The sequence below is a fragment of the Trichosurus vulpecula genome, chromosome 2, assembly GCF_011100635.1.
Source record: "Trichosurus vulpecula isolate mTriVul1 chromosome 2, mTriVul1.pri, whole genome shotgun sequence".
NCBI classification, from domain to species: domain Eukaryota; kingdom Metazoa; phylum Chordata; class Mammalia; order Diprotodontia; family Phalangeridae; genus Trichosurus; species Trichosurus vulpecula.
The window spans coordinates 271335222-271352140 of NC_050574.1; the positions used below are offsets into that span (position 1 = coordinate 271335222).

At 46.6% G+C, this 16919-nt stretch overlaps 1 protein-coding gene across 3 annotated transcripts; it reads right to left on the reverse strand.

Moving 5' to 3' along the window:
- Positions 1 to 7448: 7448 nt before the first annotated feature.
- Positions 7449 to 16919, reverse strand: LOC118839001 (histone H4 transcription factor). Of its 3 annotated transcripts, none has more exons than XM_036746385.1 (10): positions 16870 to 16919; positions 14085 to 14269; positions 13598 to 13827; positions 13275 to 13386; positions 12887 to 13039; positions 12439 to 12516; positions 12234 to 12354; positions 12018 to 12156; positions 11295 to 11419; positions 7449 to 8750 (listed from the first exon to the last, which is right to left on the reverse strand). In XM_036746385.1, the coding sequence occupies exons 2-10, from the start codon at positions 14257 to 14259 to the stop codon at positions 8297 to 8299; spliced, it is 1587 nt and encodes a 528-aa protein (XP_036602280.1). In that variant the 5' UTR covers positions 14260 to 14269; positions 16870 to 16919; the 3' UTR covers positions 7449 to 8296. The 3 variants fall into 3 exon arrangements, with proteins under 3 accessions (XP_036602280.1, XP_036602279.1, XP_036602281.1); XM_036746384.1 differs by lacking the exon at positions 16870 to 16919 and adding an exon at positions 16447 to 16820; XM_036746386.1 differs by lacking the exons at positions 12887 to 13039; positions 13275 to 13386; positions 13598 to 13827; positions 14085 to 14269; positions 16870 to 16919 and adding an exon at positions 12585 to 12826 and having other exon boundaries at positions 12439 to 12536.

Below are 16919 nucleotides of genomic sequence, written 5' to 3' on the forward strand. Positions count from 1 at the left end.
GCCAGCATCTCCACCTCCCTGTTCCTTGGGTATGGAGGATAGAAGGGAGAAAAAAATGAAAATAAAGGGAGAGCAAGAGGGAAGAGTAGTCTTTGAAAGAGAGGACCAGGACCAAGCCCACCCAAGGATCTTAACATCATAGAACCATCATTTTAGAGCTGGAGTAGGCTTTAGAGGCCATTGATCCTAACCCCTTTTTTTACAGATAGAGAAACCTAGGTAAAGAGAGACTACGTCTCTTGCCCAGGGTTAGACAGCTAATAAATGTTTAAGACAGGATTTGAACCCAAGTTTTCCTGACTCTGGGTCCAGTGTCATATACACTATACTATGCTGTCTCTCAGAAATACAACTATTGGAATATGGTGAGATTTCCACCCTGTCACTCCCCGCTACAGAGACTAAGGAATAGACAAAAGTTATCTTCAGGGCAAAGCTAGAATTCTCAATGCACTTGGTCATTTCCCCACACCTACCCAGAGAATAATTCCCACCATCCACCCCTCTCCATCTCTGTTCCTAATGGATCCTCACCAGCAGGGTATATCCATTCACAGATCTGACAGCAGGAAAAGCAGCAGGCTTAGCCTGGGGGCTTGGGGAGATAATGGTTAAGAAGATAGCCTTGGAAGGGCTGAGGTCCTGGTGGAATGAGGCAGAAGGAAGACCAGTGGGAGGTCAATTCCAGCTGACCCTTTTCCATCTGGCCCTGGACAGGGCCTCCTGGATGGCGTGGAATAGGAATAAGTATAGAAGAGATAGTATCACCCCACCCCAGTGATGGCTTTTCTCACTTAATAATTCAATTAAATTTCAATTCAGCCAACTTTAATTGAGAGCCTACTGTGTGCAAAGCATTCAAACAGTGTGAGGTATGAGGACTGCTTTACAGAGAGATGTCAGGAGAATGTTCTCTGCCCCTCCCCACCACCCTAGCCTTGGGAATCTACAGGGACAGAGACAGCCTACACAGACATCTGGAGGGCTCTAAATAGAGGGGACCACAGAAATTAGAGCTGGAAAGGACGTTAGATGCCTTCAAGTCTATCTCTCTTATTCCATAGATTAGGAAGTTGAGGTCCCAAATGGTCACACAGGAGTGAACAGCAAAACTGAGATTTTAACCCCAGATCTTCTCACTCCTAACCCATTATTTTTTCTACTAGGGGAGGGAGAAGCACAAAGACTCAACCAGGACAAGCCCCAGTTAAGCACTAAATTGGGGAGGGGAGAAGAGAATGGTGGCCTGGGTCTTGGACAGGAGTATACCAACTGAAAATAGCCTTTCCTCCTCTGTCCACCTACAGACCTCATGGAGTACACCACCACTGGACACTGATCCCCATACTACTCTGTAGGATCTTCACCTGGATTGAAAGCTCTTTGAGGGCACAGATCATCATAACCCATGATTTGAGACTACAGCTGGGATTTCCCAGTATACCCTGTATGAGAGATAGCTTGTCCTGATTTGGTGTTTGGGAAATATTGTCACCATCCTTATGCTCTGCATCCCGAGATTTACAGTCTCTGTCAATTGTCATTCGGGAAAACCAGCAAGGAGAGAAAGATTTCCTGCCATTTTTGGTCATGTGTTCTGGATGAATCTATATCTGTCCTTTTCCTAAGCTACTGGAGATCTCATATCAAAATCCATTCTATGTGGCAGTACTATTTACTATCCACAAAGGATGTGAGAGGCAACGTGGCATAGTGGACACTGCTAGCCTTGGAACTGAGAAGAGCTAGATTAGGTCCTACCCACCTCTGACTTGTGCTGGCTATGTGATCCTGAGCAAGTCACGTAACCTCTCGATATTCTAGGCAAGTCTCTAACACTGAAAGTTGGAGAGAGGGCACTGACTTGCATTCATGGAGGGAGTTTCCTCACCTGGAAGTTCCATATAAGTAGAATTGCAGGTCCAGTTCCTATCCCTACAAGGGGAGGGGAGGGGAGGGGGTGAGATACATGCATACCTCCTTTTATCGTGCTTTGCAAATATTATGCTTTTTACAAATCAAAGGTTTGTGGCAACCCTGCGTCAAGCATTTTTCCAACAGCATGTGCTTACATCATGTCTCTGTGTCACATTTTGGTAATTCTCACAATGTTTCAAATTTTTCATTGTTATTATGTTACAGTGATCTGTGATCAGTGATCTTTGATGTTACTTTTATAATTATTTTAGAGCCAGATGGTGAATTTAATAGATAAATATCGTGTTCTGACCACTCCACCAACCTGCTGCTCTTTCCTTCTCCTCGGGCTTCCCTATTTCCTGAGAAGCAACAATTTTGAAATTAGGCCAGTTAATAACCTTACAATGGCCTCTCTAAGTGTTCAAGTGAAAGAAAGAGTCAATCAATGCAGCAAACTTCATTGTCGTCTCATTTTAAGAAATTGCTATAGACACCCTAAACTTCAGCAGCTACCACCCTATTGAGTCAGCAGCCATCAATGCTGAAGCAAGACCCTGTACCAGCAAAAAAGATTACCACTCACTGAAGGCTCAGATGATAGTTAGTATTTTTTTCAGCAACAAAGTATTTTTTTTAATTAAGGTATATACATTTTTTAGACATAATACTACTGCATACTTAATAGATTACAGTATAGTGTAAAAATAACTCATATGCATTGGGAAACCAAAAAATTCCTGTGACTCTCTCCATTGCAATATTTGCTTTATTACAGTGGTCTGGAACCTAACTGGAAATATCTCCATGGTATGCCTGTACTAGCGAGTTATAAAATGTCTAAGCTCTTCTATTCCCTAGAAAAAAATGTGTCCTGTCAATGAAAAAGCATTTATTAAGCACCCACTATGTGCTTGGTGTTGGAAATTCAAAGCAAGAAAACACCTCCCACCCTCAAGAGGCTTATATTCTGTGACAAAGAAGCCATATTACACGGTGATAAGGATGCTCAGCTGGTTGTCGGGAGAAAACTGGATTTAAATCCTGACTATGCCACTTAGTCACTGTGCCAGGGGTTACCCTGGCAATTCACTTAAGCTTTGTGAGCCTTGGTTTATTCCTTCATTTTTATAATAGTTGTGCCACTTACCTTACAGGGTTACTATGAGGAAAGCTTCTTCCCCATCTTTTTTTTTCAAATCTGCACTTTAGTGCAGATATAAACACGAGTAATTCATTCAACAATTATTCATTAGGCGTGGATTATGTGTTAGGTGCCATGCCAAGCACTGGGAATTCAAAAATAAAAATGAAACTGTCCCTACCCTCAAGGAGCTCATATTCTGTGGGGGAAACACATAAAAGTACATATAAAAGCAATCGCAAAATATATGTATGTGTGTGCGTGTATGTGTACACACACACATAAAGTAAATACAGAGTAAGTGGGGGTCATTAGCAGTGTGGGAGAATCAGAAAAAGGCTGATATAGATTGTGGACACTTGAGTTGAGCCTCGAGGAAGTTAAGAATTCTAAATGGATGTAAGGAGTTAGTGAATTCCAGGCATGGGAGACAGACAGCATGGGACAGAGATAGGGAATGGCATGTCATCTATGGGGAAGTAGGTAGGTCAATTTGGCTACCGTGAAAGAGAATAATTCTCGATAAGCCTCAGAAGTTAGACTGGATCTAGGTTGTGAAGAGCATTAAATGCCAAACAAAGCAGTTTGTACTTTAATCTTGAGAAAACTGGGAGCCACTGGAGTTAACGGTCACATCCTCCTCCTCAAACGTGCAATCCTTCTAGTTTTTTCTAAGTTGATATCACACCCCTTATTTTCATACTTTTTTTTTTCCTGAAGTTGGTGGAAGATGAGATGTCCGGACACATTCAAGGTGCCACCCTCATGACAAAGAGTACTGTTTAGTGAAGACAATAACTATTCACCAGTCACCTCGCCCTTCCTGTAAAACACCAGCCCCAGCACTGGTCCCCTCCTAATTGTATAGGATTAGAATAGGAATCAAGATGGAGGAATAAGAGGAAGAAGTTCAGCCTAGCTTCTCACTAAATCTCCTTGACAAAGATCTTTTAAAAATGCACTAGACAGAATTCTGATTGAGAAAAGTCAGTTAGTCACAGTGAGTCATTTTTCTAGCCCAGGTGGCTTAGGGAGACAGAGAGATCCTGTGGACACTGGGGTAGATCTGGCCATCAGCTCAGGGAGCTGTCCAGCACCCAAGGACTGAAAGAGGGCTAAAAGCAGGTACCATGGCAGGAAGTAATGGGGCAGAAAGAAATCCCAGGAAATCCCTGAACTAGCCTAGAATACAGGAATGGAGGCCGTCTGCCAACTCCATCACCCATATACCCAGTTCTGGGTCTCAGATTCAGGGTAGACAAAGGGTTGGAGTGTGGGGCCCTGTGTACGTATAAACATTCTAGAACATCTAGGTTCTTTTCCTTTTTCCCTAATCATCTTTGGAAATATACCAAGTAGTGGGATTGCTGGGTCAAAGGGTATAGGTAGTTTAATAACTCTTTGGGCATAATTCTAGATTGCTCTCCAAAATGGTTGGAACGAATTTAGAAGCAAATCATAACTGTTTGGCTCTGATCCCAGGAGCAGAGCAGGGACTCAGTTCTAGCCTACAGACCATTTCCCCTGTGGAAGCCTACAGTAGAATAACTAGGGCAGGGGTCCCAAACCAAAGAAGAGCCTGTGGCTCAGTCACTTGGAATCAGAGAGCCTCCCGGTGGGCTAATAGTGGCTGAGTTCAGTGACAGTTGGTGGAAACTCCCAACTAAGGATAAACTGACAGATGCAAACCTGGGGTGGAAAAATGCAGAACTCAGACCAGAAAGGCAGTGAGCAGATTTTGCCCTGAATCACATCACTCTGGGAACACTGAAAATTTACAGGTCCCCAACCTGAGCTTTGAAAACAGCAAAACAATGTCAGAGGACAGACGCTCAGGCCAGACATCCCCTCTAATAGTGTGTAGAGCCCAGCCCCAACATAAAGTCCGAAGCCAAGAGGCTTTGGAATAATGAGCAAAGAAACAAACAAAAAAAGACTCCCACCACAAAGAAACAGGGAAACTCAAAACACAGACCCAGAAGAAAATGACTTAAAAACATCTACAAGCAGGAGGCAGCTAGGTGGTGCAGTGAGTGGAGCACCGACCCTGGAGTCAAGAGGACCTGAGTTCAAATCCACCCTCACACACTTGACACACTAGCTGTGTGACCTTGGGCAAGTCACTTAACCCCGATTGCCCTGCCTTCCCCCCTCAAAAAAAAACTTTAAAGAAAAGCAAAACTTTAAAGAAAAATGCAGCATAAACACAAGTCCAACCAGAAGCAAGGGTATTTAAAATAAAAGAGCTGAAAAAAATGATTTCAAATGAAAGTGATAGGGCAGCTAGCTGTCTTGGTGGACAAAGCACTGGCTCTGGAGTCAGGAGGATATAAATTCAAACCAGCCACAGATGCTAGCTGTGTGACCCTGGGCTAGTCACTTAACCCTAACTGCCTCAAAAGAAAAAAAAGAGCAGTAGAAGAAAAAAAATCGAAAAAGAAACTAGAGTTAGGGAAGAAAGATCTGAAAAGAGAATTAACAAGAGGTATAAAACCCTATCAAAGAAAATAACTCATTGAAAATTAGAATTGACCAAATAAAGGTTAATGACTCCATGAGACCTCAATTACATGGGATTAGGTCAAAAGAATCATTATTCAATAGTTCGATAAATATTTGTTGATGGACTGGAGAGAGGTCCAAACTGGGTAGGATCAGCCAAAGACGTGGCTAAGAGCTTTCTCTCTGGGCCCTGTCCATCTTCTCCATCTTGCCTTTGGCTTTAACCTTTATCTCCTTTCAGGCCCACTCCTTCTACTCTTCCTAGATTAGTGAAAAAAATGAGACCATGGTTGGGGTTGTGTGTGTGCCAACCAACCCTTGTGTCCTTGCTGTCCATAAGCCTTTGACAGATAGGGTGTTGCTTGACCATTAACCACCAGGGGAACCTAATATCAATTTGCCCTCCAGGGTGACGTACTCTGGCCACTAGGCCAGTAGTCCTACCAAAGTCCCTTTAATCCATGCACACATGCAGACAGCCCACTCTTACCAAATAGCTTCACGAGACCCACCAGGAAAGAAATTCTCATTGACCTACGTTCTGAATTCTATCCTAGGAGTTATTAAATATTATGCAAAAGTTTAAAAATTAGAGAACTCCCATGCTCATTATACACCCTTCCTCCCACCCCCAATCCCACCAAAAATTTCCTGCTCTCAACCAACCAAGACCTTCATAAGACTAAGTAATATTCAGTAGTCTCAGTTTACTGAAGATTTTATGAATGCAAGGGGAAAATTTTGGTGTGCTTACATGTATATGCTGCCTGATGGCATTGCAGAACCTCCTCTCACACCTTCAGAGGGTAGGAAAAGGCTAAGAGATTTGGTGTTGGCTTCTAGGGCCTAGCTTCTGGTCTTGAACTACAGTGAAGAGAGGCAGAAGGCGAAAAGAAGATCCTTCTCACCGGCCACTGAGATTTTTGGAAGTTGTTCCCGCTTCTCCATCCCTTTGGGACTTGGCTCTCTGCACAGGAGTCCATAACTGACTGCACTGGTCCGGGTCTAATCCAGCTCTCTCTCTTCAGATCTGAAGGCAGGTCCCAGAAGCTGCTCAGTCCAGCAGCTGAGAAACTACCAGGCTAGTTGCTACAGTGTGCCCTGCCTTTGCACCTCAAATGCCTACTAGGAAGTCCCTAATTGTGGCTACATGCTGAGTCGTCACTAACCTGTCAAGGCTTTATCTTTTGGCTGTTGAGTGTGCCCTCATATGGTAGTGAAGTCCAAATTTCAAGGGCAAACCAGAAGGGAAGAGAATCCAATCTGGTATGCCCACACAGAGTTTCCCCATTGCCTGGTCTTCCTGTGTGGCCTTTCCTTACAGATGGCTTAAGAACAATAATTCCCACTATTCCAGACCCAAACCTAAAACTTTGACTTAAAACTCCAGACAGAAATTCTAGGAATGCTATCTCCACAGGACCCACATCTAACTCTTCCTGCAGCCCCTAACCCTATCCTGGTTGGTTCACGCTGTATTAGCTTGACCAACTAAGGGTATGGCACCTAAGGGGAAGGGCTTCCCAGTACTCCACCTGCCGGGCAAGGCAAACAATAGGGATGTTAAAAGGTTTCTGACAGGACATCTAGAACAAGAGACTCTTAGTGACAAACTGACCCCACCCTGGCCAAACTATCCTAGAGGGTGTGGCCATGGTTAGAAAGACAAGTACCCTAGCCTGGTACCTGGAACACGTATGTCAGCTCTCCTCCATTTCCGAGTTCCTCCCCCAAGCACTCTTAACTGTTCAGCCAGTAGGAAAATCCACACCAAACCAGAAGTGGGAGTGGTGATGCTAAAGAGGCAGGCATCTGAGCCCAGGGGAAAAAAAAAAAAAACTCTTCAACTTCAGATGGGTGAATGGAGGGGCAAGGAGATGAGAAATAAAGAGCATAACATGTTTATTGCCAATAAGAAAAGTCACCATATGATCATATCGATATTCAGCACCCTTCATCAATGCCTCCCCCAATCTTGTACCTGAGGATAATCCATACATGGGGATGGCGGGAGAACCCAGAGACCAGGGAAAAGCCTCTTGGCTTGGGGATGGGGGCTAATTGGAATGGCAGAGGCCTTTGGAGAGCAAGACTGGGGGATGGCCTTGAGAGACCTATGGTCTCTAGAAAGTCCCAGGAAATCAGGATGAATAGGTGTCCCTTAAGGAATACAACAGCCTTGAGGTTTGGAGTTTAGTCTGAGATGCCCCTCCACCCCCAAACACCCCACAAGGACCCAAATCCTGGGGAGACTTCCAGAACTGCTACCACACTGTCCATGGGCCAGCTTCCTGGAAAGGCTGTGCTAAACCAAGGACTGTTCTGCAGTCATACTTGTAAGAGATGTTGCCTGTCCTTAGGGTAACCCAAACATCGATTTTCCAGAGTATCCCATGAATAGCATCCTCCTCCCACTCCCAGGGGACCCCTTCTTCTCAGGTTTGGCTCTTGGACTAAGATATTTCTCTCTCCACCACACACACACACATACACACACACACACACACACACTCTCTCTCTCTCTCTCTCTCTCTCTCACTCTCATGCACTCTCTCTTTGTGCTGCCCCTCACATTTGTTACCAAGAGCAGTTCAGAAGGTCCCTCTGTATGTCTCTAGAGTGGGAGAGTATGAGAGGAGAGCAAAAATAAAAAAACAGAAGAGCCAATCTCAAATCCAGGATGGGAAAACAATGTCTCAGGCAGGCCCTGAAGGGAGTGGAACCTTCAGTCCCTCACTCAATTAAGATTCCCAGCTCCTCAGCCGTCTTATGCAGTTTCTCCATGATGCCATCAGGGGGATCAGGGTCAGGGGCTCCCTCTCCTGGTGCATCAGGCTGAACTCCAGGAGCTGGGGCCAGGACATAATAGACTGTCTCCTGTTCGCCTTGGGAATTGGTCCTGTTCAGCACGTGAATGACAGGGCTGGGAGAGTGCTGAGAAGTGGAAGCTGAAGGGGCTGCCCCCTCACTTTCCTCCACCTCTGCCTCCTCTTCTTCCTCCTCCTCAGGCCCCGGCTCCTCAGGCCCAGGTTCCAGGATAAGGCCTTGCAGGCTGCCCTCAGTCAGTGCTGCCCCTGGGCCCGGCCCACCCTGCTCTTCTCGTTCCCTTAGCAGCTGCTCGGTCAGCTCCACACTCTCATAGCGAACCAGCTGCAAGCGCATGTAACCATCCTCGTGCTCCTTGTACCTGGGGAGCACGGACATAAGAAGCAGGAAACACACCCGCCCACAGAGGAAGGGGAGGCTAAGTGGGCAAGGACATTAATGATGCAAGGAAGAAGGGAGATAACAGGAACCTGTCATAACCAAGGTTGGGGCTTGCAGAATAAGAGAGATGCACTGAAAATGTAGAAAGGGAAAAAAGACTCTTGCTAGGTGGCCCACAGTGTTGAGCTGGGAATCGGGAAAACCTGAATTCAAATCCTGCCTCTGACTCTTTTTAGCTGTGTGACCCCAGACGTAACACTTAACTTCTCTCAGTCTCAGTTTCTTCATCTGTAAAATGAGGGGGCTGGACTCAATGGCCCCTAAGATCGCCTCCGTCTCTAAACCTGGGATAATCTAACTCCAGAGAGGGAGCGAAGGTTTGCAGACCACTTTCTCCACAGCCCTGCGAGGTAGAGGGGGGGGGAGCAGGAGTATTTATGGACAGATATGTGAAGAACCGTACTCAAAGTGGGGAAAGTGGAAGGTTCAGTGGCAAAGACAAGGGCCAAGGCAGTAGCCTTTTAACTCGTCTCTCTGCCTCTTGGTCAAACCTTAATACAATTCATGCATTCATCAAGCACTTATCAAGCACCTACTGTGTACAATCTGATGCACCAAGCCCTGGGATCAATAAAAAATAATAACAAGATAGTTTGTGCCCTCAAAGAGCCGAAGTCTATTAGGAGGATGAATCTGGAGAGCTGGCAATAGACTGAAGAATCCCAGAGCGGTAGAAATCCTCGAGTCCTTACCCGAAGCAAGTGTCCCAAGGAGAACATCGTATACAGTCACAGCGATATTGTAACGAAGATCAACTGTGAAAGACTTAGCTACTCTGATCGATACAGTGATACAAGACAGTTCTAAAGGGCTATGATGAAAAATACTCATCGACCTCCAGAAAGAGAACTGATGAACTCAATGCACATTCAAGCATATTTTTTTCACTTTATTTTTCTTGCTTAAACAGCTCCCCCCTCCCAAACATGGCTAATGTGGAAATGTGTTTTGCATGACTTCATAAGTATAATGGGTATTGTATTTCCTCCCTTCTCAATGGGTGTTGGGGGGAGGGAAAGAATTTGGAACTAAAAATAGAAATTTCAAAAAGTCCCCTGTGACATTCCAGTCAAATATCCATCTAGCCTTGGCTTCAACACCTCTTCCGAGGTGAAGAAGAGACCATCCACTGTATTTCTGGATCTCTCTAAAAGTTAGGAAGTTTTCACTTATTTGCCCCTCCATTGGCTCCATTAGGTGGTCCCAGCTTCAAAGTCTATGGCTAAGTGGACTAAAGCTCTAAAGTCTTCCACATGACAACACTTCTTTAAAGTAACCAAATCACACTGTTGCCTGAGGAGTCCTTCCAATATACAACTCTGATCATTTCATTCCTTTGCCCAAAACCCTTCTGTGGACATTTCACCGGTTAACAACAAAGGTACAAACTTCCTGACCTTGAGTCCATGGCTCTCTAACACCTGACTCAGATATCTCTCCCCTCCCCATACTCAACAATCCTGCCAATCATTATGCCCAACTGGTATCTTCCTTGTCTGTTTCTGTGCACTCACCTCATCCTTCATCCCTGGAATGCCCTGATCACACTTTCCTCACATTCCACCCACTGATCCCTTACCTACCCTGCAAAGTCTAGCTTTACTCCTTCTTCCAGGAAAGCCTTCCTGACCTCCACCAGGCAGGAACCTCCTCCTCAGATCTTTCATAGCACCCCATCTGTACCTCTCTCTGGAATCATAGAATCTCAGAGGTGGAAGGGACCTTTACTTAGAAACTTCCAGTGAAGAACTCCTAGGCAACCCTGTCCACTTATTAAATGCTATTTTGCATTATAATTATGTGTCAATCTTATCTCCTTCTACTAAATTATACGATCTTTGAAAGGAGACGCTGCTATTCAATTTTATATTTGTGCCTGCCCACAGCAACCAACACAGGGCTTTGTGCATAGTAAAAGAGAATAAATGTTTGAATTTAAATATTAAATTGAATTCTTAATTCCAGCTCCACCTTCAGCTCACTGCTGCAAGTCATTTATTTAGCTGCTCTGTGCCTCTGTTTACCCAACTGTATAATAGGGAGAATCATCTTTGAGGTGGCTAGGTGGTGCAATGGATAGAGAGCGCTGGGCCTAGAGTCAGGAAGACCTGAGTTCAAATCCAGCCTCAGAAACTAGCTGTCTGACTCTTAACCTCTGTCTGTCTCAGTTTCCTGGGAAAAATGGGAATAACAGCGACTGCCCCCCAGGGTTATCTGGAGGACCAAATGAGACGATAATTGTAAAGCGCTTGGCACAGTGCCCAGCCCACAGTAAGCGCCATGTAAATGTTAGCTATTATTACTGCCTTGGCCCCTTGTTTTCCTTAGGATAAAATGGAATGAAGTGTGTGGAATGCCTAGGGAGATGCATGGAAAGTAAAAAATCAAAGGCAAGCTCATTCCAAGTCCTCCCAGCATCACTACTGCTCTTGTCGAACCCCCCAGGAAGGGAAGGAGAACTTACCGGAAGCGGGGATGGCCCGAGGGCCACTTGAACTGATGCTTCTTCCGAAGGTGGACAGTGAGGTTGTTGCCTCGAGTGAAGCACTTGTCGCAGACATGACACTTGTATCTTGGCTCTGAGTCACCCTGTTGGGGAAGTCAAGGTTGCTGAAATCCCATCCACCCACCTCCTCCATTCAGGCCTTCCCCAACCGTCTTGGGCCTTGCACTGAACTCGGACACCACACCAGCTGTGTACCCTTGGAAGGCATTCGGCAGGAGTTATTTGGGACGCAATTTATTACTAAATTGTCAGCTCCATCGCAGCAGTGACAGTATTTTATTTAATCTTTCCAGCTTCTCCAGGAGCATAATAATTTTGCTAAAAAGCTGTCCTCAAGAGCAAGGAAGACCTGGCTTCTTGTCCCACCTTTTACCCCTACTGGCTGTGTGACTCGCAGCAAAACGCTTAATTCCTCAGTGCCCTAGGAAACTCCACAAGTTGCAGAGAAGATGTCAGTCTGCGTCAAGGCAAGGGCAGAGGAAGTTTCACCACCTGGGAATTCCCTACACGAAGAAATCCCAGGTCCCATCCCTAGCACTATCCTGGCACAGGACTCTACACACACAAAACCTTCCCATGTTGGTTGAAGCTCAGATTGGCTCCTATGGCCAGGCCACCTCCAAAGCTTAGGAAGCCTCCAGGCCCTGGCCCCAGGCCTCCCCCTCCTCAGGTTCCACTCACTTGGTGCACTTTTCGGTAATGGGACTTGATGGAACAGTGGGAGCGGGCGCTGAAGCTGCAGCTTTCAAACTCACAATGATAGGCAGGCTCCTTGCTATGAGTGTCTAGGTGCTTCCGGAGGTCAATCAGGTTTTTACAACTGCCAGAAGAGAGAAAAGGGTCACCAGGGCAGGGAGGAACCTGGAAATGGATCGCTGGACCCAGCCGGTCCCTCACCTGTAGTCACAGTAATCACATTTAAAGGGCCGGTCTTCACTGTGTCGGAAGCGAATGTGGTTTCGGAGGGAGGAGGGCAGTGGGCAGGTCATGTCGCACAAAGGGCACTTGTAGTGATTTACTGTAGGGAGCAGAGAGAAGGATGTGGGGGACGGGGAGGCCAGAACAGGAGAATATGTGGGGAGAGGGGCTTAGGGAAACTGACCATGGTTGCGCATGTGGTCCCTCAATAGTCGCTCTGTGGCAAACCTCTTGGAGCAATGGGAACACTGGAATCGTTGTTCTGGAGTGAAAAAATGAGTGAGAACTTTGAGAGGCTGAAGAGAAACCAGAGGTGAAGAGACACAGGAAGGAAGGGAAGAAACTCTCAGGCATTGATCACAGGATTTTTTTGAGGTGGACTGGCTCATTTCATCAACCTCACCCCCATCTCACAGATGATGAAACTGAGGCCTAAAAAGGTTGTTTGATTCATCCAAGGAGACACAACTATTAAGTGTGACTTGGAGGAGTCACATGGAAGAGAAGGTTCTGAGAATGGGCAAGAGCCCAAAGGCAGATGCAGGTGCTGGGTCTCCTAATGCCCACTCTGTCCTAAGTGGGCCAGCCGGTCCTTTGCCTCCCATCCTTACACCCTCCATCCCCAAGCTCACGGTCTAGTGATGTCTGGCGCCGGATGTGGTCAAAGAACTTGGTGTTATTGGCAAACATCCCCCCACAGGTGGGGCAAGCCACCACCTTCTCCTGGGTGTGGCTTCGAAGATGCTCTCTCAGTTTACAACGGCCTTTGAAGGTACAGTTGCAATCTGGGGAAGACACCAAATCAGGCCCCTCCTATCTGCCCCAAACTCTACAGAATGTTTCCTCCCCCCACCCCCATTTTCCTCCAAGCCCATTTCCTAGCCCAATGGCCAAGTCTTTCTCTTTAAAGAATGAGGAAGCTGAAACACTTGGTACTATCCCCAGCCCTCCCACCCATAAAGGCAGTGTTCCCTTCCAAAAGGGAGAGTTATCTAGATAGATGACTAAAGTATCCCTAACCTTTCCAGCCACATGGTACCACATGGTTCTCCTTGCTGGCTGCCTTGTATTCACAACACAGGCTATGGGCCTCCACGTGCCGGTAAAACCACTCTGGATTATCAAAAGAGCTCTGTTGAGGGGAAGAGGGGAGACTAAGGGTAAGGAATGAGTAGAGGGCCACTTTCAGTGAACCAAGGTAATACTCTAATCCTGACCACCTTCGCGGTTAAGAGGAAGCCAGAAGAAACAGGAGAAAGCAGAATGCTTGATAGACTTCACCAGGTCTCTCTATCTGGTGCAGAGCACATCCTTCCCCCCAGCCCTGGCCCCTGACTGCTGACCTCACAGTGCTCCCACTGGCACAAGAAGTGGTCAGGAATGTCGGGGATCATGTTTCGGCTTTGGAAGTCCAATAGACAGTGGCTGAGTCCAGCCTGGCCTTGCAGAGCCTGAAGTCCCCACTGTTTCAGCTTGGTGTGGTAACAGTGGAAATAGACATGACGGACCAGGTCAGCAGAGCTGTCTGGGGAACAGAAGCCACATTCTTGCCACAAACACGAGTACTCTTCAGCTGAGATGGAGGAAAGACAGAGACAGGCCACAGCCCTGCCTGAATATAGAACCAGGCAGGGTGAACCCCGTCTCTGGCTCTGGCCTAATGTTCCCTAAGTCAATCCCCAAACCTCCTCTGAAGACATACTCCCATTCCCCGCCTCCACTAAGTCCCATCTTCCCAGCCTGTCCAAGGACAACAGAGTAAAAGCAGAGCTGGCCTCCGGACACATCTCACAAGCCTTCTTCTTCCTCCATTGTTCCTCGCTCACTCACCAAGTGGGTCCACCTCATCCTCATCTTCTTCCTCAGGGCCCTGGAGATGCTGCTGGAGGTGCTGCGTGACGTGTTCACAGAACTCCTCCACAGTTGAGGCCACCAAGGTACAGGATCCCCACTCACACTGTAGCACCAGGGCCTCCCTTCGGGGGACCTTCATAGGGGGTGGCATGATTGCCACACTGTAGTAAAAGGAATAAAATCACGGGCTGTCCAACAGCCAAGGCAGCGGCTAGGTGGCGCAGTGGATAGAATACTGGGCCAGGAGTTGTGGAGAGCTGAGTTCAAATGTGACCCCACTGCTTAAGCTGGGCAAATCAATCAAACTTCTCTCAGCCTCCATTTCCTCCTCTGTAAAACGGAGATAAATAATAGCACCTGCCTCCCAGGATTGTTGTGAGGATGAAATAGGATCATCTTTGCAAACCTTAAAGCACTCTCTGAAGGTTAGCTAGCCATTGTTCTTTTCGGATATTATTAATCAGACTCCACTGATGGAGTGGGGTGGGATTACTCCAGCAAATTATTAGAGGGGGCTGGTCTCAATAATCTCTAAGGTCCCTTTCAGCTCTGCATCTGTGATCCTGTGATGCTTTTCTGAGCAGGACAGTAGGAGTGACAAGAACTCCTAAAACTCTACAGAGTGTTCTAGGGATTTATCCAAGGCTCCGCTTCAATCTGCCTCCAACCTGCCTTTCCGGCTGTATTTCTCATCCTTTCCTTTATGAATTATTTCAGCCAAACAAGACTTTAAGGGTCACCCCTCAATCTTGGGCTTTATTGTCTCCTCGCCCCCCTCATGCCCTGAATATAGGACCCTTCTCATTCCTACCTCCAGGAATTCATTGTTCTGTGAAGGAGATTTAATCTCACCTCTTTGCCTAGGAAGTTGGGTTTGTTCCCCTTACCCAAATCACTTCTCTCTCTCCCTTCCACCTAACCCCTACTTATCCTTCTGAAGGAACCCTTTCTCTATTATTCTCATCTTCATCCATATTACCTGCATGAACGAAGGCAAGTCATTTAAAACTTCCTGGGTCTCGGTTTCTTCCTCTGTAAAACCTAGGAGTTGGACTAGATTGGTGGTTCTCAAATTTTCCGGCCTCGGGATCCCTTCATACTCTTAAAAATTACTAAAGAACCCCCTTCCCAAAGAACTTTTGTTTTTAATCTATCGAGATTTGTTGTATTAGAAATTAAAACTATGAATTAAAATCTCAGTATTATTATGAACATAGTTTTGACCTCACAAACCCCCTGAAAGGGAGCCAGAGAACCACTGAAGAAAGAAGCAACATATCATAGACACGAAGGCAAAAGGCCTATGTTACAATCCCAAGCGGTGTGACCCTCGGCAAATCACTTACCCTTCTAAGAACCTCAGTTTACTCATTTTGTGAAATGAGGATCATAATACTTATACTACCTACCTTACATGTGCTTGGAAGACCTGAAAGGCTATAGAAATGTAAATTATGGTTATATTTACATTTAAAGGGCTTTCCCTTTATTACCTCACTGGATCCAGACCACTGCCCAGTGAGGTAAGTAATTTAAGAGACTACGAGGCAAAAGATGCTTCTGTAAAAAGGCCAAAGGAGAGTCTCTTCTCTTGTGGACACAATATTCTCCTAGAAGATGTGAATTGCATAGGCATATAAACACAAAGCATTGTGAAGAAGAAACCACTACCAAATGGGGGATCAAATAAGCAGCTGAGTCAGGACTAGATCCCAAACCTTCTGAAGACACACAATAAAGCTCTATGTGTAAGGGGCTTTACAGGTTACAGGTCTGAGAGGCAGTCATTTTTTTTAACCTAACCTGTAATTTCATTGTGTGTAGGAAACTCCCCACCTGCATTCTAGCATCCAAAAGGCCTTAAGAGAGTTTTTTGGCAGCAGAAAGGTTAAGTAATGCAGGAGCACGCAGCTCCTATATATCAAAAGAACTTGAACCCAGGTCTTCTTGGCTCTAGGTCAGCAACTGCCTCTTTAAAGGAAAACCAGAATAGGAGAAGGCTTCAGCAGAGGCAGGAAGATGCTGAGGAAGGGGCGCTGCTAGGCCCAGAGGACGGGAACCCTGGATTTCAATCATGGCTGCCCCACGTAACAGCAGGGTGACCCTAAGTTTCTCCTTCCGAGCCTGTTTTCTCGTCGTTAAATGGGGGCAATCGTAGAGTGTAACGCATTCCAGGGAAAGCCCTGTTTCATTTTTGTCTCTGTGGTCCCAATACCTAGCACGGTGCCAAGCGTGCTACATCGAATGTAACTATTTTAATTAACTCTCCTGCAAAGGGTTATTTCTGGGGAAAGCCTGTGTAAGCCTTCAATTCCTACGGAGTAAGTTATTTACAAACTAGTTTTTGCGGCAGGCTTTCATCTTCCCTGATCCTCCATTCTGTGGACTGCCGTGCTGTTCTCCCCATTTCAGAGAGGACGAAACTGAGGCCCGGGGCGGGAGGGACTGCACAAGGTCACAGAGGAAGCGGCAGAGCCAGGGTTCCTAACTTTCCAGTCCTTCCCCAGGAAAGGACTCCTTCAGCCCAAATGGGGCTAGCAAAAGTATGGGTCGATTTCCTCCAGCGCCCGCTCCCGGGGAAGCTGGCGGGAGGTTCAGCCTTCCAAACGCTTAGAGATCTCCCTCCCCGGAGCTACTCGGAGGAGTCCGGGGGGAACACCGGGACCGCTCTGGATGTTAGGAGAAGCAGGAGCCCACCCGTACAGGGACCTGGGGAAGTCCGCGGAGTGGAGAAGCCCCAGCCCCCACCCCCGAGTCTTACCGTGCCCTCCGCTCCCAGGTCTCTCTGTTCCTCTCCCACGTCCAGCCAAC

Coding starts and splice junctions, on each gene's coding strand:
- LOC118839001 (XM_036746384.1), bottom strand. CDS start 16,469: ATGAAAGCCTGCCGCAAAAACTA. Junction 11,420..12,017: donor ATTACCGAAAAGTGCACCAA/GTGAGTGGAACC, acceptor CTTCCCCAACAG/GGTGACTCAGAGCCAAGATA. Junction 8,751..11,294: donor TCGGGCCATCCCCGCTTCCG/GTAAGTTCTCCT, acceptor CGTGCTCCCCAG/GTACAAGGAGCACGAGGATG.